Here is a 22,019-nt window from a genome sequence, read left to right as displayed (position 1 = left end):
ATCTTTTCCTTCCTTAGACTCCCTTAAGAGTTGTGGCTGGGCCACTCTCCTCTCTGCATTATTTGCAGTCTTTCCGTCTTAAGAGTTTCTGCACCGTCTGCGATGAGCTTGCCTTGGCCACAAAGTTCTGGAAGTCCTGAATCCCTGCCTGAATCATTCTCTAGCTACAGGAAGGGCAGGAGTGACAAAGATGGGACTGGAGGCCTGGGTTTGGAGCCCTTCTGGGACCCTAGTCAGGCCAACCCTCTGCTTTGGGAATAAGGTTCAAGAGGACTTCCCCTGCAGCCCCATACTGAGAATTGAACCTGGAGCGCTTTACCACTGGGCTACCCGCCTGGCCCTTTTTGTTTTTTTATTTTGAGACACATAAGTCACCTAGGCCAGTCTTGAACTTGGGAGCCTCCTGCCTCTGCCTCCTGGTATCACAGGCGTGTGCCCCTGTTGCTGGCAGGAGTGGATGATCAATGCAGAAAGGAAGCCTTGTTCTCCCCACCCCCTGCCCCACCTCACCAGCCTCAAGCCCCGCTGGTCCTGTTCTTCCTCCAGGAGAGGAGACTGCAGAGGAGGTGCAGGTGCATGGCTGCCCCTGATGACGGGCCAGGTACTCTGAGTCCCAGGTCTGGAGTCTTGGAGAAATGCCATAGTGGACACAGGAGGGAAGCCTGCCAGTCCTCACAGCCATATGTGTCCATCTCACCCAGTTTCTACCCACCTGGGACTGGCTGTGCTGGAGAGCTCTGTGTCCACATCTGCTTCCTATATTCTTACTCCTTCTTTAGGGAACTGATCTCTGACAATCAGGATAGATTTAGCCAGGACTGACTCCCAACATAATCCCTCCTCATAAGTGCCTGGCCCATGCTTCCCGGCAGGGACATGAAGAGGGCCATGCCAGTGTGTTCCAAAGCAATATGGCTGGGTCATGGGTTGGCTTTGGAGTGCGGGTTTCCCACTATATGCAAAGCTTTCTTCTGTGTTCCTGTTTGTATGGTGATGATGTAAATGCATCCTTCCCCTTCCCACCCAAAGGTTAAGGCCTGAAGAGGAGGAGCCAAGAACCAGGGTGGAGATGGAGATAGAGGTGTTAGGCGTTGCCAGGATTCCCTTCCTTCCTGGCCTGGGGGAGGGACAGAGATGAGGAAGATGGGGATGGAATGAAGGTGGATGCAGAGAGGGGGAAGAGGCTTTGGGGATCAATCTTTTTTCCTTGCTCCTAAGGGAGGCTGGCCAAATCCCCAAAGAGGAGAAGCGTAGGGGTAGGCAGAAGCTCTCCTAAGCCACCTTCTTTTTTCCCACTGAATCTTTCTAATACATTCTTATCCCTTTCCAGGGATGGAGACCAGGGGTTGAGCCAAACAGGCCTGGGCTTCTGTCTGGGGGAAGGGAGAGTATCAAGTCACCAACCCTTCCCCATGCGGTCAGTTAGTGGCAGGGTGTCAGCACTTACTTTGCAGGTGGTTTGGAGCATTTCAAAGTGAGAAAGCATTTGCAAGTGATTTTCCAGCCACTCTTTGGTGATTTTCCAGCCACTATCTTGGAGCTTTGCTGAGCAATTGTTGTGCCCGATGCCCTAGGTGGCCAGCACGACCATCTCAAATACCCCCTTGCCTCCAGTATGGGCTGCTCAGGACTGAGAAATGTGGAATCTCAGCCTCTGCCCAGCAAGACCTGACTCCCTCCTCCCTCTGCCCTTTTCAGTTGGAGCATTCCGAGACCCCAGGAAGGAATGGGAGAACCATTGTGAGCATGTCAGCCCTACCAGGAAGGACCAGAAGCAGCCTAGAGTAGGAGACCCAGAGAAAGTGAAGGCAGAAGTTATCAGAAGGGGTTGAGGCCAACAGGGTGCTCCTTAATGGAAGGTTCTGGTAATGCAGAATTAGATTTTTATAAAGTGCTCACAACTTTGTAAAGAAAAGACTTCCAGGAAGATAATACCTCGACACATATACATATACCTGAAGCAAAACCGGTTTTAAAAAATTACTGTCATAATCCTGATCTGCAGAGCACAAGTTCACAGGACAGTGGAGAACAAGCAGGAGAAAGCCGCCTCCTCACTCCCATGGGTAAACCCTGCACATGGCCGTGCTGGCAACCTCCGTGTGTTGGAGAGATCTTTATTTTGCAATTCATAAGAGATCAAGAATTTCCTTGGGGAATTTTATTTGGAGCCATGACACTGGGAAGACCTATAGTAAGATCAGAAAAGGGTACATTGTTACAGAAGCAGACCCCGTGGGGAAAGGCTTGGGATGGTGAATGATGAAGAAAGGCAGACAAAGTTGATGCAAGAGATTCTGGAACTGGAAAGAAGCCTTGAAATCATGGATTCAGCCCTCCTTATTACAGACACTGGGTTCCAGAAAAGCCCAGGGACCAGATGGGATTGTGTAGCAGGTGGTAGAGCCAAGCAAGAACACATGCTTTCTGCTTCCCTGTCCATAAGATGTCTTTCAAATCTGAAACGAAGCCAGACATGTCCCACAACCCAGGAGGCTGAGGCAGGAGGATTGCAAGTTCAAAGCCAGCCTCAGCATCTTAGCAAGGCCTTATGCAACTTAGTGAATCCCTTTCTCAAAATATAAAAAATATAAAAAGGGAAAAAGTGCTGGGGATGTGGGTTGGTGGTAAAGTGGCCCTGGGTTAAAATCCTCAGTACTAAAAAAAAAAAAAAAAGAAGAAGAAGAAGAATCTGAAAGGGTGTAGCACAGGACAGTTGGTACTGGCATACAGGATGGTCAGGGAATGGGGGGACCAAGTGGCTGGGCAGAGATCCACTTGTGGCCTAGACTCCAAACCTATTGCAGAGTGAGTTTGAGGCTAAGGCAGATCTGGCAAGGACTTCCCATTTAAGCAATGACCTCCATATCAACAGGGGGACGTGGGGTTAGGCTGGTGGATGGTTTGGGTGGAGGGGCCATTCTTACCCTGGGAAGAGGTGACAGTTCTCTTGCCATCCCTGGAAGCATGCTATTCCTGGAGGAATTTGGTTAGAGAGTGCCAGGAGAAGAGGAAACTGGCCAGGCTCAGAGTTGGCTACCCATACTGCTGAGGTGTGGTTGTGATGATAGGCAGGTTGTGCCGACGGACAGGAGATGGTCTGGGATCCCTTCCATCCTCTGCTCTGAGGTACAAGACCTACTGCCATTGCCCTCAGGCATTAGGAAGGTGTGCCAGATACTGGGACTGGGACCACACCAGAGGAGAGCAGGAGACAGGCAACATTTGTGGCTGGTTGAGGGACATTAGGGGAAGGAAGGATATGTCAGGAAAGCCTTGCTGGCTGTCACAGGATTGAGGTCAAAGAGGGAGAGGTCCCAGGTTTCTGATGGGAGGGAAGGCTGACTCAAAGTCTTGGTGGAGATTTTCGGAGTCAAGTAAGAATCATATAAACTTGGCTTTTTGGAGCCCTGCCTTGCTAGGAAGTTGGCTTGGTGTGAGGGATTTCCTCCACAGAGGATTTTCAAACCCTATGGGCAGGATGAGTCTTTGGACTAAGGAGCTGAAGGTGTAGTTCCAAGATCAGCCAGCAGGTGGCAAAGGGAACTACACACAATCAACACTCACCATGCAGGGATAACCTGGCTCTTTCCCAAGTTCCAAAGATGCCCAGTGAATTCAGATATGCTTGCAAGCAAAGTTACATGGGTGATAGGATCTTCTAAAGGTAATGATGGAAGGTATAAGCCAGGGCATGAGGATGTACCTCAGAAGCCTACCATAGGATGATACATGATGAGCCTAGAGTGTGTGTAGAGGGGTCTCAAGGCTGGGGAGGCTCCCTGAAGGCTGGCTTGGGAAAGAACCTGGTAATGTTAGAATTCATATAGAGTGTGTGTGTGCGTGCGCTTTAAGAGATGAAGGAATTTAAAATATCACCTGCCAAGTGATCACCAGGTGTTCTACCTATATTCTCTCTTCCAAGCCTTGCAATGCTTCTGCAAGGCAGGTACCATTGGAACCCCTGTTTTCAGATGAGGGGAACCAGGGTCAGAGCTAATGAGTAACTTGTCCACACATATATCTTGTGATGCAAAGTAGAGGATGTAGGCCCCAAACTCGATGCTTTTCCCCACAAGGCCTGCTGTAAGAGGTAGAAGCCAGCACCATCACTCCAGAGGAAGCTTCCTATCCAATGGGGTTCACAGCCTGGATGAAATGTGCCCAGCTTAGGTAAGACACAAGACTGGTCTGTTGAGGCTGCTGATTGTGTTAGGGATATACTGGAAGGGGATGGAAGAGGAGCTTGGAGACAGAGAAGACCCACTGCTAGATGCCTTAGGTAACTAAATGGCATGGGGTGAGAGTAGGGTGGGCAGAGCTAGAACTCTGGCAGCTGAGAATGTTTACCCTCCCCGGTGTCTGATGCTTTGACTCCTGTGCCTTGGATGAGGAGGGCCATCTAGATGGGTGAGGAAGGCTGTTCAGAAGACAACTGTTTGCAAGAAAATAAATAAATAAATAAATAAATAAATAAATGGTGTGCTGACTTGAAACCAGCCAAAGATGAAGAGGTGGCAACTTCAGATAGGCAGAGACAAATGCTCAAACAAGAAAGAAGTCTGTGGCTGAACAGGAAGAAGGAACCAGGGAGAAATAGAGGCTGGTGACAGGGAGAGTGATCATAGCAGGTTGGGCAAGGTGAGCAGAGCAGCTCAATGTCTCAAGCTGCCTGACCAAGATGGCAACTAAGGAGCTTGGGCAAGATGCCAGGAAGGGAGGGATGCAGAGAAGGCCACCAGGTAAAGTGAGTGAGGGGACAGGGGAATGGCAGTTTAGGCTTCCCTAGACCCTAGGAGGGAGACCTGGTCCACTGCCACCAGGAGCTGAGAGGGAAACAGGCTTCTCTGGGAGCTCTCCACCTTGCCCATCACCTGTGTGGTCTCTTTGGGTCACCATCCTGGAGGAGCTGGTGGCTGCTCAATCTCTCGGTGATCCAGAGCATTAGAATGACTAGAGAGAAGATACCAGCCCCTGCATCCAGATCGGCCACCCAAGGGTCAAGTTGCCAACTTCAAAACCCTTTCTGAGACACCTCCAACTGAGTCTCATCCTGAGTCCACCAGTATCTGAGATGCTCTGAGACAGCCTGAAGGAACTGAGGAAGAGCGGACCTTCTTCTTAAGCAGAGGGGCCAGGAAGAGGGCGTCTGACCATAGCAGAGAGCTGGGCACAGCCGGCAGTGGGCAGATGTTCAGGGAGCCACGCCAGGCTGCAGGCAGACACACCCCTGCCGTGCTGACTCAGGCATCCTGGGGAGACAGGGCCACGCCCAGGTTTGGGGGCAAGCTGACCTTCTTTCCAGGCTGGGCCCGCCCATTTCCAACAAACATAGGATTTGCATTCACTGCAAAATGTCTGAAAAAAACTGCTCTTAAGGGAGAGGAGGGAAAGCCTGGGGAAGCTTGTTGGGGCAAGAAACAAAGCCGCTGTCTCCACACCCACATGGCTTCCACCCAAGGGCGTCAGAGCTGAGGGGAGGCTGCTGCTGGGGGAGTTTCACAGGTTGCTAAGAGGGTGATGGAAGCTGGGGCTAGCTAGGCCCTGCACCTTCACAGGGCGGCTACTTTCCCAAAGAGACCATGGAAGGGAGACAAGGGACGCAGGAATTCTGACTCTGTATGTTCAGCCCCGACGGGATGCTCACTGCCCCTCTGCAGGGAGGCCCACTGTGCAGTCATCTTGGAAGGCCACTTGCAAGAGTGGCATCTGTGAGCTGCCCTTGGGTCAGTTTTCCTTGACAACTTCCTGAAGGTTGATCGTGAAGGGCACCGGGCAGCTACTCTTTGCAGTGGTCTTATGTCTCAGGGTTTCCCCTGCAGTGCAGACCTGACTATCCCAGAAGCTTGGGGACAGTCAGGGCATGTTTGTCCCCAAACAATGAAGGAAATCCTCTCTTGTCACAGCCCTTGGGAGCACCAATCCCTGTGAAGGATGTTACATTTTCACAGCGCTGGAAGGTGAATTCCTAGAGCAGGTCCTTTCCACCCCCAAGCCAGGAAAGAGGCAGTGTGTAGGACTATGTCCTGAGGGTTGGGGACCCTTTAGACTAGGGGCACTCCCATTCTCTCCAAGACCATGGAAACTGTCTCTTTCCCTCCCAGGAGAAAAGAACATGTCACCACCAATGCTACATTGGGGAGTCTGAGGCATCTGGAGCCTGGAAGTTGAGGGACACTCCAGCCCTATTCAGGGCCATGTACCCAGGTGAAGGGGGTTTGCATGGGCAGAGGGTGTGGGGCGAGGTGACCCTGGCCAGAGGCTCTCATGCGCCAGGCCCAGGCAGGTCTGCCTGCTCACTGCTGCCACAGGCACAGAAAAGCTAGCAGGTCCCCTTCAGGGCTCTGTCCTTGGCAGCAGCCAAGGTCTGACCTGGTCTCTCTTCCCCAAACAGGAGAAAAGACAAACACCCTGGCCCTTTAGCTCTTCTTCCCCGTCCTGGCCTGGCACTGGCTGGTGCCTGATAAACGAACCAGGTACCTTAGAGCTAAGACCGAGACCACAGGAACATGGGAAAACTGCCCCCCAGCCCCTCCCTTGAATTGCTACAATGCTGACATAAAGGAACATTCTGGACTTTCTGTAATCCCACAGAGAGGCCTTTATAAGGGCAAGAGACTCAGGGTCATTACCTAAAACCAGGGGCAAGTTTCCAGCAGAATGGACTAGAACCCAGATGCCCTGATGTCTTTGGTTAGTGTTGCTTCTGTGTGGCGTTGCACACGCTTACCTGTAGGAAGGGGTTGCTTTTACCCAGGACGTGCACTAACGTGGAGAGGCCAGAGGTGAGGGGAGCCAGCGTTACTGCAGTGATGGGATGGCAGCTCAGACACTGCGTGTACACACGTGTGCGCATGCACCCCCGGGGAAGAGGTGGACTGGAGTGTGTGCCTGTCTAGACAGGGCAAGGGCGCCTGGGCCACTCCCAGCCGCCCCCCAGCAGGAAGCGACATGCACTAGTAAGGGGTTTTACAGGAAGCAACACGTATCTACTCTAGAGGGCACCAATGCCACACTGCACACACGAGACCAGCAGGAGAGCCACTGGACCCCAGGCCTGTCCCAGAGAGGAAGCCGAACCTTCCTGGGATGGGCCAGAGGTTCTGTAAAGGGCAGGAACGGGGGAGCCTGGAGGAGTCAGCAGCTGGCTTTGTGAGGAGCCTTGCGAGGCTGGATTGGTGGTTCTCCATCCTCCTGTCTCTCTCATGCCAGAGACTGACAAACTGGGCGTTAGCCCTTCCCTCTGTGTTTTGTGGATCCTCATGAAAACTTAGATGCTCAGAAAGGAGAAGCAGCAGGAAATCGGTTTCCAGGAGGCCTCTGGCCTTGTGTTCATTTGATTCACCGTCTGGTTTCTTTCTGGAACCAGGCAAGGGCCAGTTTTCCCATCTGGCAGAGTGGCTGGCTCTCCAGGAAGGGTCTCAGATGTGGGCTCACTCACCTTCCCCCAAAGAGACACTCAGGTCCAAGCAAGTTTTATTCCCCCCAACCCAGTGACATTCAGGTGCTGGATGGAGAAGGCTCTGATGCACATGTAATTACATTTGCACAAACATATATGACACAGACAATGGTGGAATTGCTCAGGTGGTCACGAAGGAGCCCGCACACCAGGACACCATGGCATGCAGACACACAGGGATGCAGGGCAGAAGCGCAGGTGGGAGCAGGAGGCAGGGACAGTCCCAGCCTGTGTCCACAGTCCACTTCAGCCCCCAGAGTTTTCTCTCCCTCCGATGGGGGCTGGTGCTAGAAAAAGGGGCTGGAACATGGTCGGCCATAGAGATGTTGGGCACTTCACATGGTTGGCCATAGAGATGTTGGGCACTTCAGAGGGGACTCCCCAGAGAGGCCCTCCAGCAGAGCCCAGCAGTGCCCTCTGCTGGGCATGATGGGCTGGTACAGCTTAGAAGGGAGGCAGAGGGAGATGTGTATGTTTGTGTGTGTCAGTGAGAGAGACTGGGGGAGGCAGGGTGCTCAGGTCCAAGCCTAACAGAGATTCTGCATAGGGAGGAATTACTATATGCATTTTTCTTTTCTTTTTTTCTTCTCCTCACCTCCTTCTAGGTCCTTGTGCTTGTTCGACAAGTTGTATGTTATTCTTCTGGGGTGGTTCATGTACCAGGAATTTTCACCAAGAATACTAATCTTTCTTAGTCCCCACTCAGAAGTCAGGCAAGCTCACCTGGGCACTTGAAGGATCTGTTGCTCCCTTGACCCCCAGAGCCACATGCCATGAGAGCTCCACACAGTAGAAAAGCCATGCAAGTTTCATGCTGATTGTTGCTCTCTTCTCAGCCCATTGCTCCCCAAAGTGGCCCTGTTGGGCCCTTCCAGCCCTTCCCCCAGCCAGGCCTCCATCACACCCTCCTTTTCTACAAATTTTGGGGCTAGTCCCCCTGATACCCAAAGCCCTGGGATTCTCCCTCACTCCTGCAGGACCCTTCTAGTCTGTCTGCCTCAGAACCAGCTCCACATCCAAACTCACTGGTCCAGGTCAGTAGAAAGAGGGAGAGAGCTCTACAGGAGAGGGAGGAATCTGCTGGAAGGGTGGGTCTCCCCACTTCATTGACCAAATGCCTGCGGGGGGAGGGGGTGGGCAGGCAGAACAGGATATCTACTGGTTCATGTCTCAGGTGTGTGTGTGTGTGTATGTGTGTGTGTGTGTGTGTGTGTTGTATGGAGTCAGGAGAATGGGAAAAAGGAAAGTGTACAAAGTGAATCCTCCCTGTATAAAGTGCTTCTCCAGATGTAAATAGTGATAAGTTTATGTAATAAAATTTATTATATTAGATAAAACCAAGCTAATAGAGTCATGTCAGTGGCTGGCTGTCAGTTTCCTCTGGGTTGGGAGGAGGAGGGGAATTACTCTAAGAATTAAGAAAACCTAAGTGTAAAAGTAGACTTGACAGGAATGAGGCTTCTGGGGACACAGGGGTAGGAGGAGGGCCTGGGGAGCAGGGTGGCACATGCCCCATTCTCGCCCTCTGCCCCGGAGGAGCCTATTTGCGGCGGTAGGGAGGAGGAAGATGATACTCTGACAGCAACGACTCCAAGGAACTAGACAAATGGGACATGAAACTGACCGGGGATGTTCTCTCAGTCGCCGCGCGGTGGGGGGCTCGGGGAGCCTCCCCTGCTGTCTCGCCTTCCTCCTCTTGAGGCCTAAGGAAGACACAGCTTCTCTTTAATGACAGGTGCCTCACTGAGGCCGGCGCCTCCCTCCGAGGCCTGGCTTCCGTCCGCTCTGTGCACATGTGGCATGTGTGCCACTCATCATCCCACCAGACTTCCATCAGCCCCAGGTGCTCAGAAAGGAGCCTCCCAGAGGCTTGATAGATGGGAAAAGTGAAGCACATGCTTCAGAAATGGACAAGTGCCAGGTTAGACAGCCCTGGGGTCGATGTTGGGGGGCTGGCTCCCTGAGGGAAAGCCCTATCTCAGCGGCAGACACTGCTGGCCTCCCCTTCCTTCCTGTGCAGGGCCTTGGGTCACCTGTGACGAGGGCAGCAGAACATTGTGGCTTCAAGCTCCATGCACTCTGGGTTTCACTGACAAGGTGCCCAGGATCGCGGGGTCAAGCGTGTCTGGTTCAGATGCCCAGCTGCCATCAAAAGCTCCTCCTCCTCCTTCCCACCCACCCCTCTCACCGAGCGCTGCTCCTCAGACACACAGCCACCACTCACCCGGGCTCCTCTGCAGGTATCTCTGGGGTCTGGCGTTCTTTAAGCTCAAGCTGGGGAAGGAAAGGGGGAAGGTCAGAGTAGCCACGGGCAGAGCTGGGTTCTCAGGTGACCTCTCTCTAGTCAGGGCCCTGCGCCCCAGCACACCCTGGGGTTTGCCCCTCTCCCTTCCAGACGCCCCTTTTCATCTCTGGCATTCAAAGGTGAGTACGGTCTGCTGCCTGGCTTTCCTCTCCACCTGCCTACACTCTTACACCTGACACCTGGCCAGAGTTCTGGGACACCCCCCCCCCGCCCACAAGACAAGGCTGCTGCCCTCCCCAGCCTTCCAGCCTGTCCCAGCTCACCGTGGTGGGCTTCTCCAGAGCAGCAAAGCGCTCTGCCCAGGTGGCTGTGGACTTCTCAAAAGCCTCATGCCTCTTGATCAGCTTCTCTACGCTGTCCACAGTGTGGCCAAAGTCCCGGCTGGCCAGGTAGGGCTCCTGGGCAATGAGCCATGCTTCGGCCACAGAGGCGTCCCTCGAGAACTGGCACACCTCCAGCACTGCCACAAGAACAAGCCAAAGACCCACCCGCAAGGCCGGGGGCCTGTTAGCATTCAACAGTCCATTCCTGCAGGGACCTAGGTGACCAGTGGCCAGGTACAAGGGCCACAGGGGTACCTAAACTGCATGAATATCTTGCTCAGTTCTGAATCCTGCCCAAGGCCACTCCATGCTCACTCTGGGGTCCTACCCCATCTCCATCAACAAATATATATATATATATATATATATATATATATATATATATATATATATATATATATACCAGGGATTGAACTCAGGGGCACTCAACCATTGAGCTACATCCCCTATTTTGTATTTTATTTAGAGATAGGGTCTCACTGAGTTGCTTAGAGCCTTGCTAAGTTGCTAAGGCTGGCTTTGAACTTGTGATCCTCCTACCTCAGCCTCCTGAGCTGCTGGGATTATAGGGGTGCACCACCGCACCCAGCCTAATAGCCATATTTTTAAAACACATTAATTGAAACAAACTGTTTTGGAAGCCAAATGCAGCTTAGATGCCTCTCTTTGAGGAACAGTCTTCTGCCCTAATTCTCTTGCTGGCCTTTGTCTCTCATCATTGTGGATGAAGAGCCACGCCGACTGGACCAGGCCTTTTTGTCTCACAGCTCCTACCCGAGAGGTGAGAGTTTCTGCACCTCTCCTCAGCCTCCAGCCACTGGAGGAAGGAGTCCCTGACTGATGCTCCTTAGAGCAAATACCCAGCGCACAGGGGAGCGCCGCCCTGTACTTCCCCAGCCTCAGCTCAGCAGAGACAGCAGCCCAGCACGGGGTAGACTGGGAGTGGGGCACCTGGTTGCTGGAGGGAGGCTTCCAGAGCAAGTCTGCTTGATTTTCTGCCTGGTCCCCTGTCACCAGAAGCCCGAAGCCACCCTATTACAGCATCACCCTCCCTTCCTCTGCTCCAGTAGGGGTGAGGCCCTGCCCCCAGGTCCCCAGGCCCTGCATTGCACTCACGCATGTGGAGCCGATCATCTCGGGTCACCCATTTATCATTCATCTCCTGCCTCCTGATCAATACCTGCTTCAGTTTTTCCTGGATCTGTAGAGAGGAAAGGAGAAAAGCATGGGCTTTGGTAACCCTTCCCTCTCTCTGAAGCAGCACACAGATGGCTGCAGAGAATGCCAGGCTTGGTCACACAGGCCTGGCTTCAAGTCTTGGTCTTGCTACTTGTCAGCTGTGCCGTCTTGGCCAAGTTACTTAACCTCACTGAGATACCTAAATATGCCTCGCCTATGAGATGGGGTCATCGACTTCTAAGCATGCGCACCTATGGGTGATGGGTAGATGGTGAGCCTGCTCTCCTCTGATGAGAGGCCAACTCCTTAAGATGGAGAATAGGCTGGGTGTGGCTCTGATTCCTGACCCACAGGCAGACCTGATGCTCCGTAAGTGAAAGATAAGTTCCTCAGAAGTTCCCTCACTGCCCTACCAAGAAGCTTCCTGGCCAGTAATATGGGGACAAGGACACGAAGGGGCTCACCTCCTCTGAAGCCTGGTGTTGCCGCTGTAGCAGGGACTCCCCGAGCTCCACACAGGTGCTGAAGTTCTTGGCCCGGGTGTTGATCTCTGACTTGATGCCCTGGTGATACTTCAAGAGTAGTTCCACGGAGGACACATCCCTGGGGGCAGGACAGGGCCAGGGAGGCAGTTGGGGAAGAAGGAAACTCTGGGTCACTCTGGCAGTGGGGGGGGGGCTGCCTCTCACTTGCTTCAGGGAGTCTGGCCAGCTCCCTCCTGTCTCTCTGCTCAGCCAACAAGTCCAGCCCCACCAGGAACACTGATGTCCTAATGCCTTCCCGTGGCTAGTGGCCAGGGCACGGGTCCCCAGAAGCAGCCAGGGGATACTATTCAACAATAGAAAGGAATGAGGTGTGGCTCAGTGGTAGAGCACTTGCCTAGCATGTGTGAGGCCCTGGGTTGGATCCTCAGCATCACAGAAAAAGAAATGAAATAAAGGTATTGTATTCATCATCAAAAATTTTTTTTTTAAAAAAAGGAATAAGGTACTGCTTCATGGTACAACAAGAATGAATCTTGTAAACAGACTAAGTGAAAGAAGCCATTCACAAAAGACAATATATTATGTGATTCCATTTCTATGAAAAATGTTCAGAATGGGCAAATCTAAGGAGATAGAAAGGGTGGCTGCCAGGGATCTGGGGCAAGAGGCAAAGTGAGTGGCTACTAATGGGGATGAGCTTATTTGGTGGTGGGGGGTGATGAAAATCTCCTAAATCTGGATTGTAGTTGATAGTTGTGTAACTAGGAATATATAGCTGAGCGCAGTGACGCACACCTAAAATCCCAGCAGCTCAGGAAGCTGAGGCAGGAAGATCTTGAGTTCAAAGCCAGTCTCAGCAGCTTAGGGAAGCCCTAAGCAATTTAGCAACATCCTATCTCTAAATAAAATATATTTTAAAAAGGGCTGGAGATGTGGCTCAATGGTTAAGCACCCCTGGGTTCAATCCTTGGTAACAAAAACAAAACAAAACAAAACTAGGAATAGATAAATACCACTGAATGGAACACTTTAAGTGGATGACGTATAGTGTGTGAATTATATCTCAATAAAAATGTTAAAGATAACAGTATGGTCACTGAGGTGGGTGCCTTGCAGGCAGAGGGACAGAGAGTCGTCAATAATTACTAAATGGACACTAACTGGGCGGAGAGCTCAGAGCTCACTGGTGCTCACTGCTCAGGAGCCTGACCCCACCTCTCAGGAATAATCAGCTCCATCCTGAGTTTTAGGAATGGCCCCATATGCTGGAACCTGGGGAAGGTCCCATGGACCTGTCTTGGACCTGTCCAGCTTTGGAAGTGCGAGTTGACAGTGGTCACTGTCCCTGCTGGACAGGCTGAATTTCTCCCTTTACTCTGAAATGGTCAGTGCTCCCAAAACCTGAGCCACTTAGGAGAGGAGGAGCCCTGGGTAGCACCCTTGTCTGCCAGCCTCACTTATCATGGAGGATGCCCCCCTTACCTGGGCCTCTCCTGGGTATCGATCTGCCGGATGATACCCTCCATCCAGGAAAGCAGATCCCGGACCATGCTGAAGAAGCGGAACTTGTCTGCTGTGTCCACGAGTTGAGTCCGGCGACCAGCACAGGCATCAAGCAATGCCTGCCAAGCGGCAGATACCTCCTGTTCCTTGCCCTGGATGGCGTCTGCCTTCTCCCCGGCGTATGCCGTCTGCAGGCGGGTAGCCACATCCTGGAACTGCTGTACCTGTGGTCAGGCAAAACCAAACATTGTTCCCTGAACAGAGGCATCTCAGGCCTGGCACTGGAAGGACATCTGTCTCTTGTATCCTCCCCAGAGCACCATAGGAAGGCTCCATCCTCTGCCCAGCAGATGCTATAGAAGGATCCCTGCCTGGGCGCCTCTGTCTATCCAAGGAGTTTGGATGAGTATTTGGGAGTGACAGCAACTCAATACCCTTTGATCTCCTTAGAGGTACTATAACGAGAGCAAGTGTGAACCAGGCACCATTCTAGACAGTTTATGTTAACTTTGCATCCTTGCAACAATCCCATGGAAAGGGAATTTCATTATCCTTGTTTTTGAGATGAGGAAACTAAGGCATAGCGAGGCCAAGTAAATGGCCCCAGGTCCCTCATACTAGCTGGTCAAAGGGACAGCTGGGTTAGAGCTGTGCTCCTGGGCCCCTGTTCTTAACCACCGCCACATCTTCAGGAAGGAGCTGCATCAGATTCTCAGGGACAACAAATCCTCATTCCTGAGACCTCAGTGGGGCTACACCTGTCTCAGGGATTCTGGTACCACCAAGCACAATGGCTGCACACCAGGTCCCACCTTCTCTGTCAGATAAATCTCTGAAAGGTCTACTTCCAGGTGAACCAGGGGCCCAGCCCGACCTACCTTGGTGTCGTCTCTGAACCCCACTGGGCTGGCCTGGGACTGCATAGCCAGTGGAGGCCTGGGGGACCTTTGGCAGCTGGGGCCTCTCACCTTTGTCTTGTTCTATCACACCAAGCTCTGGGGAAATCCTAGGGAGCTGCAGAGGTGCCTCAGCAAATATCCCAGTGATTAAGAGTGTTGAGAAAGCAGATCTTGGGAATGCCCCAGCTCCCACGGGAAAGACTGGCCTGCCTGGGGACTATGTATGTAGGGCCCATGGCCAGAGCACCAAAGCCTCAGCCCTGGCTCCACTGGGTATCTGCACGTTCCCAGGTCACTAACTGCTCTCTGCACCTTGCTTTCCTCTTCTACAAAATGCAGACAGTGTTAGTACCTCAGAGGGGGGCTATGAGGATCCAGTGCTGCATATATCGCTTAGAACAGTGCTAGAAGAGCACTATGCATTAGCTAATAATATTGCATAAGGTATTTTATGCATTGGTTTTTTTTTGTGAGAATTCAGTTTAAAGTACTTCTGAAGTTAAAGAGCATCTGAAAGCCACAACTCCCTATTCTGAGCTGTTAGTTCTCTAAGGAAGAGAAATCGCCAGGTGCCCATTCTAGAAGGTTCCCCTCCAGGAGCCAGGTGGGTGATGGCACTTGTGGGCACCTGCACTCCCAGCAAGTGGAGCTCCCGCTCGAAGGCCGTGTGCACCCGGTGGAAGGACTCAGCAGTGCTGGCGTCCAACCCCACGTCCTCAGGCAGCTCTCGGTGCTTCTCGTCGATGAGGCCCAGGATCTCCACCCCAGTGTAGAAGTAGCGGTGCAGGTCATAGGAGGCCGCCAGCAGCTGCATGCGGGTATCGATGAGCTCCAGCAGGTCTGCCCACATGTCATTCAGCCCGTCCTTCCACTCGGCGATGGTGGCTGCCTCGCTGTGGCCTGCATCGATGAGTCGCTCAATGATGGCATTCACATTGTCCACCCGCTCCTGCCCGATGGCCCCAGTCTCCCGGGCAAAGTCTCGGAATTTGTCCCGAAGCATCTAAACATGGGGCAGACAGAAATGGGGTTAGTGGGGCTCAGGGGCAGGTGGGTGTCATCATGCTCTCAGCTGCAGATGTTGCTAGGTGGCCACTGTGACCATCTGACCCTGACTCTCAGTCTTTCCCCAGGGCGGCCTGAGCCTGCTGGCCACACCTCACCCTGGTGTGACTGAATCCCTTTGCGATGCCCTGCAGTGGTAGGAGCACCGTGAGGGTCTGGAACCATGGCTGGCTGTGTCTACTGCAGAGAAGGCAGGAGCTGTGGTACTCACAGTCACGTGGTCAAAGTCTTGCCCCATTTCTTGGGACGAGGCCACCATCTCCTTTTCTGTAATCCACTGTTCCAGGTCGTCAGCCTCCCTCTTCAGCTGGAACAGATGGTACATGTTCTCCAGCTTCCGCCTGCGTTCCTCTGCCATGTCCTTCAGCCCCGCATACTGCTTATCCACTTGCCCCTGAAGTCTGATGATCTGTTCCCTGGAATTCAATCCCAGAAATCCCTTTAAAGATGGCCAGCAAGAACCCAGAGCAGCTGACTCAGAGGAGCTGACCTACGCCTCCCTAGATCCCTAGCATGGACTGGAGGGGAGTGAAGCTTAAGGGAAGTGATAGTGGTTTTTCTTGGGGAAGAGTTGGTGAGAGAAGGAATGACCCGTTTGGCCACAGTGCCTCAGGGGAGGACAGGACTCTGTCATGGAGTTCTGTCCTGGTATGACGCTTGCTGCTGTAGCCCTCCCGCTGGGAAGCTCTCAGGTACACAGGAAGCCGATGGGACAGTGCTGAGAGGGCTCCGGCAGCAGTTCCCCTGCCTAGCTCTGGGGCTCGGTCCTTGGGGTTCTCTGGGAGCTGTGTGGCTGCGAGGATACAGTGGAGGATGCCCTAAAGGCAGCAGAGGACAGGGCTATAACTAGGGCAGCCTGAGGAGTCTGGTCAGTGGGTTCTAATTTATGCAGAATCCCTGCAACTCAACAGTTCAGACGGGTGTAATTTTCTACTTTTGCTTTGACATAGGATTCTGCTGAGGATTTTATGAGGTCCAGAAGTACCTTCTGAACCATAAAAAGAAAAGCAAAATTAGTCTTCAGTGTCTCATAGCATATTCTAATTCTTCAAAGGACTGCAGCTTTAAGTTCAACCAACGCATAGTTTTGCTATTCCATTCTCTGATTTTTTTTTTTTTTTTTTTTTTTTTTTTTTTGCAAACCAGGCCTTAGGTGGCCCATGTTGAAGTCCCTCCCACAAGACCAAAGCATAAAATGGGACTGGGCCAATCCACAGTCCAGAAACTTCTATATTTGGGAACACTGTTCCGATTTTCCTTTCTTGGACCTGGAGGGATTTTGGCTGGTGGGGCTCCTGGCCTGATGCCCATGACCTGCAGAGTCACTTCAGGAGACACACGCACCCCTCGGGGTGTCCCGCGGACAGCAGGCTCTGGGCCCGGCCGGCCAGCTGCTTCATGTTCCTCCCATACTCCTCCACGGTGCGCTGCTGCCTCAAGTGCCGCTTGAGCATCACGATGGCACCCTCTTCATCCTAGGTGGCAGAAGAGGTCAGCGCCACGGAGTTTGGAGGTGCCCAGTGAGGAGAGAGCCGTGTGCCTGCCCCTCCTGCCCACCTTCTGCCTTTCTGGCTCACCTGCTCTCGCCTGCTCCGTGCCCTTCCTCACAGGCCCACTGCCAAGCTGCTGACCCCATGAAAACTTCCTAACTCAACCCAGCTTTGAGAGACCCTTCCCTTCGCCCAGCCCTCTCCACAGGCAGGGAGATTGCCTGGGTCCCCTGTACACCACCTCCCCACTCTTTCCACCCGGCTCACTACCCACTCCAGCGCTCCTGTCCATCTGGGCACCCCAGCTGGCAGCCCCTGGCCCAGAAGACCTTGGGGGGCTCATCAGAGAAGACGTAGAGCTCCTGCTCGCTGATCCAGGCCTCGGCCTCCCCGGCGTCCAGGTAGTACTGCTGCGCCTCGTGGGCATCCCGCAGGCGCTGCAGCCGCCCAGCCGCCGCCTCCCGCAGCGCTGCCCACGAGTCTTGCAGGTGGCCCAGGCGTTCCTCGATGTCCTGGAGGTCCATCTCCGCCGTCTCCACAAGCTGCCGTCCCCGCTGCAGCACGTCCTCCACCCGTGGCGCGTGGCCCAGGATCTCGTTCTGCAGTGTCTGTGACCATAAGGAAGGGTTCAGGGGCAGAGTCCTCCCACCAGGTATGGGAGCCCATTTCTGCAGGACCAGGGCACTGTGGGCCTCTCTCTGCCACCTGCTAAAGCAGAGCAGGTGATGATAATTAAAGCTGCCCGTGACCACCTGCCAGCAGGACGCCAAACACACCTGTGCCTCCTCCTTTGACCCTCATAGCTTTCTGAGAGTAGCATTTGGGAACTGGCACATGGCAATGAAGGAACTTGCTGGCAGCCGGTGGCAGAGCCAGGAGGGAACAGAGCCCCACCCAATTCCAAAGCCTGGGCTCTCGACTGCTCCATACCCCGCCTCTGCTCAACAGAGCTTGATCTCTTAGGTGTACACACTGGAGGGAAGGAAAGCAATCTTGGAATGGCCACCTGACATCCTCTTTTAGCAGCTTTTGCTCCAGATACAAGAACAGTTGGTGGCTGTCCCTGTGTAGAGTTTGGGGTTTGGTTTTGTTTTTCCCTATTTTTATTTATCAAACTTTTGTGAAAAAGTATTATTTCCTTTCTGAGCCTTTGGTTACCAAAATGGCCTTTTCCTCTGCCTCTGATGACTGGGTCACCTTTGCCTTCAGGAGGCCCCGACAAACGTACAGGATCCTTTCTGGGTCCTTGAAGTCACACTAGCTGCTTCTCATACGATTTTTGGTCTCTTTGCACTTGTTTCTTCTCTCTCTTTTAAAGGCCATTTCCCCATGCCTTTAAAATCCATCTAGAAGGCAGAGGTGAGAGTCCACAGAGGTAGGATGGTGACTGCCAGCACTTTAAATATTTATGAAACTGGGCTCAGTGATGCACACCTGCAATCCCAGTAGCCTGGGAGGCTGAGTCAGGAGAATTGCAAGTTTAGACCAGCCTCTGTAATTTAGTGATACTCTGTCTCAAAATAATTGTTTTTAAAGTGTGGGGGTTGCTGAGGATATAGCTCAGTGGTAAAGCACCCCTGGGTTCAATTACCAGTACAAAAAAAAAAAAAAAGAAAGAAACAAAGAAAAAGAAAAATGTTAAACTATGGGGTTTTGGGTTGTGGCTCAGTGGTGGAGCACTTACCTAGCACGTGTGAGGCCCTGGGTTCAATCCTCAGCACCATTTCCCCATTTTTATTTGTCAATATTATTATTTTTATTTATCAATATAAAAAATAAAGTTATCATGTCCATCCATAACTAAAAATATTTTAAAAAGAAAAAATGCAAAAGAAAAGAAAAGAAAAATGCTAGAATAGTAAGATCCACAAGGTACCTAACCTGGTGAAATACGTTTTTGTACTTTATACTCAAAATCTTAATTTTTGAGGATTTTCTGTGGGCTGTGCAATTGTATACAAATAGCCCGTGTTGCCAGCTCTAGTCGGCCTCTTTACTTTCTCTGAGATCTTATGACCTCTGCCTGGTGCCTTAAAAAGGTATTTCTATCTCTTTTTAAGCAATTGCCCTCTATTCTTTCTGGGGTATGTATCTATGATGTCTTTCTCCCTGTTTTCATTCATTCCACAATTTATTAAGGTATCATGTACGTACCAGATCCTGTTCTAGGGACTAGGGACTAAATGGAGAGAAGAAGAAGACCTGTGCCCTCTTAAAGTTCCTAGTCTCACAGAGGAAACAGCTGTGAGCATGGAAATAAACAGAGTCTGGGCCGTCTTCCCTTGGTGCTACGTGGAAAATACACAGTGGAATGAAGAAGGGCTGCCAGGCTGTGGTGGTGGCTCCTCTGGCTAGGAGAGTCAGGAAGAGCCTTTCTGAGGAGAAGACCTTGGAGGGAGCCATGAACAGTGAGAGGGAGGCAACCAAAGGTTTGGGGTGAGTGTTCCCAGCACAAGATATGAGTCCATGCAAAGGCCCTGGGGTGGAAAGGAGCCTGGACTGTGTGATGCTACAAGGGCTGGAAGAGAAGAGCTAGTGAAGGGGGCTGAATGGGACAAGTGATGTGATTTAGAGGTAGGCAGAAACTAGACCAGGCGAGGCGACGGCTCTTAACCCTGGCCGCACATTGAATACTCCAGGAAAACAGGTGCAGCCGGGACCCCACTCACAGAGATACTAATCAATGAATCTGAGGTGAGACCTGACATTTGTATGTTTAAAAGTTCCCCAAGTGACTTTTAATGTGCAGCCACCTTGCAGGATGTGTTCTGGCTATAACGGACAGCTGCTAGAACAGTGGTTCTCAAAGTGGGAGCTCCAGCTCGCTGCATCTGGAGCCTAGCTAGAAATGCAAATCATTGGGCTCCCCTACCACCACCCAGTGAAGCCTAGCAACTGTGTTGAACAAGCACCCCCAAGCCAACGGGCACTGAAGTCAGAGCCCCTTCCATGGAGGGTTTTCAGGGAGGAAGGGATACAAGGCCTTGTGCTTTAGCAGCCTAGACCCAAATAGTCTTTACTAGGGCAGCCACACTCTCTGAAGAGCTTCCTTCCCTTCTTGATTAGGGCAACCCCATCTGTATTTGTCTTGCCCTTTTCCTGAAATAGCAGCTGCCGGCCAGGGGAGTGGAAACCTCTAGGTGCTAATACTTACGGAGGCTCAACAGACTCAAAAGTCTTCGGTGCTGGAAAGACTAGAGCTGGCTCATTGCACAACTGAGGAAACTGAGGTCCTGGGGACACTTTCTCCCATCAGCCTTCCTCCTATAACTGAAGGCTGTGGCATCAACTGAGCCTGAATCTCTACCATCCCCTAGCGCAAGTCCTTGCATGTGGCCACTGGAGCCTTGGTGATTAGATCATGTCAACAGGAAACAAAGGTTCCCAGGGAGCTTTGGAGAAACCTCTCTGAATATAGTTCATGCCTTTGCACAGTTGCTGGGCTCCAGTGGTCTGGGAGCAGATGGCAGCTGCAGTTATTTGGGAGGACGGGAGTGCTTGCCGTGCCATGACCTTCCTTCCCCAAGGAGTTGCAGTACTGACTTGACACTCTGGGACACATTGCTCTTTTCTGGGATCTAAGTTCCTGGGCTCTCCTTGTTGATCCAGAGAGCTGACCAGGCAGGAAAAGGGACTCTCTGCCCAAGAGAAGGGACTGAGGCCAGCTCCTGACCAGACATGAAGCCACTGTGACCCCACCCAGCTGGCTTCCTTGAAGATTCAGGCTCCCTCTGCTGCTCTGACACAGAGGAAGTATTTGGCATCTGCTATGTCCAGGATTGTGACCAGGGCCAAGTATGGCCTAAGAGAGCTGAACAGCAGTTGGATGTTTGCTTCTAGGACTCTAAGTCCAAGTTCAGCAGCTTTCTTATGGGATTTGAGCCCACCGGAGAAATGGGGCCTATGTACCTTGATGACAGCACACTTTCCAAGCTCAGCCCTCAAAGAGAACAAGGCAGTGTTAGGGCAGAAAACCCAGGAGTTATCAGCTTCTCTTGGGGAAGCCACTGAATTCAGGACTGTGAAAACACATTAAATCCAGGCCAGGGGCTCCAGGGTCCTGCACCCACCTGAGCCTGATGGAGACTGAATGGCCCCAAATCCCCAAGTACCATGATTTCTCCTTCTTCTGGGATCCTCCCAGAGTTCTCTCTGCTCTTTTTGCAGTGAGACTTCAAATACAGTTTACGGATCCCCAAGTCCCTAACAGGAGCGATAATCTGCTATGGCTGACCTTCTGCAGATCAGGGTTGGGCTATACCCCAGCCAGGTAGGGGCAGGGAGAGGCAGGTACACTGACCAGGTGAGACAGGGCTTACCTGGTTCTTCTTCATGAACAGCTGCACTGTTTGCAGGTTAGTGCCATAGTCAGCTGACTGGGCCAGTGGCAGCCTCTCCTCCACCCAAAGCTGCAGAGACAAAAGGCGGGGGGGGGGGGGATAGCTGATGACAAACACAGCCACTTTCTCCCAAGTAACCATCAAGGGCCTGAGTGCATTGTCGGCAGTCTCCCTGGTTCCTCTCAACACCCATTAGGGTCCCCCACCCACTGTTTTATAGATGGGGATGTTCTGATATTTTGAACTGAAGTTCCACTTGTTCCTGGTCAGACTGTGAGCAAGCCATCGCCTGGATCTTGAACCCAAGGCTGTCTGAACCTAAATCCCAGGCTCATCACCATCAAAATCAGCCAGGGACTAATGAGTTACCATCCAAAAAGCACTGGCTTGGCTTGGCTTCCCAAATTAATGCAATCATCACAGCAACCCTATGAAATAAGTGGGTGAGATGACCAGTCATCTGCTGCCAAGAACTGCTGTGGGCAGTGGCCAGCTACTCCTGGTAGCAGCTGGCAGCTCAGCCCTGAGGGGTGGAGAGGCTGCAGCCCACGCACCGTCTCATCCTCTAAGTCGCGGCTGATCTGCAGCTTGGCTTTGGATAATTCCAGTTGCTTCCTCCTCTTCCCCAGAGGTTCCAGGAGGTCCAGGAATCTCTTCTCGATGCTCAGGTCAGCGTCTCCCGCCTCTTCTCCCAGTGAGGGTGCCTGGCCAAACAGCTCCTGCAGCTCCTCCTTCCGAACATTCACCTGGTCCTCCACTCTCTGAGACACAATGGGATAGCACAGCACTGGCCTCAGCACCTGGGCAGTCCCTCCTGGCTCTCCACCCATCTATCCCCCCGCCTGTCCTGTTAGCCCCAGTTTGAGCTCAGCCTCCTCCAAGAAGTCTCCCTGGCTGCCCTCACTCCTCCTTCCCTCCTCTGAGTACCTGCCCCATATTTCTTATGCATCCTTTTATCGGACCCCTGC

At 52.3% G+C, this 22,019-nt stretch overlaps 1 protein-coding gene across 1 annotated transcript in view; it reads right to left on the bottom strand.

The window, feature by feature from the left end:
* Positions 1-22,019, bottom strand: part of Sptb (spectrin beta, erythrocytic) — a 69,912-nt gene that overhangs the window by 7,938 nt on the left and 39,955 nt on the right. The window contains exons 20-31 of the mRNA XM_026385079.2: positions 21,606-21,812; positions 21,031-21,120; positions 17,041-17,319; positions 16,566-16,696; positions 15,433-15,637; positions 14,785-15,159; positions 13,237-13,481; positions 11,734-11,872; positions 11,207-11,291; positions 10,031-10,227; positions 9,687-9,736; positions 9,087-9,165 (exon numbers count right to left, since the gene is read on the bottom strand). Of these exons, the coding sequence (XP_026240864.2) occupies positions 9,087-9,165; positions 9,687-9,736; positions 10,031-10,227; positions 11,207-11,291; positions 11,734-11,872; positions 13,237-13,481; positions 14,785-15,159; positions 15,433-15,637; positions 16,566-16,696; positions 17,041-17,319; positions 21,031-21,120; positions 21,606-21,812 (2,082 nt within the window). The remainder of the gene's footprint in view (positions 1-9,086; positions 9,166-9,686; positions 9,737-10,030; positions 10,228-11,206; positions 11,292-11,733; positions 11,873-13,236; positions 13,482-14,784; positions 15,160-15,432; positions 15,638-16,565; positions 16,697-17,040; positions 17,320-21,030; positions 21,121-21,605; positions 21,813-22,019) is intronic.

Source organism: Urocitellus parryii, chromosome 6 (assembly GCF_045843805.1).
Source record: "Urocitellus parryii isolate mUroPar1 chromosome 6, mUroPar1.hap1, whole genome shotgun sequence".
Classification (NCBI taxonomy): Eukaryota; Metazoa; Chordata; class Mammalia; order Rodentia; family Sciuridae; genus Urocitellus; species Urocitellus parryii.
Note: the sequence above shows the minus strand (reverse complement) of the source record. Positions and strands in the feature narration are given on the sequence as shown.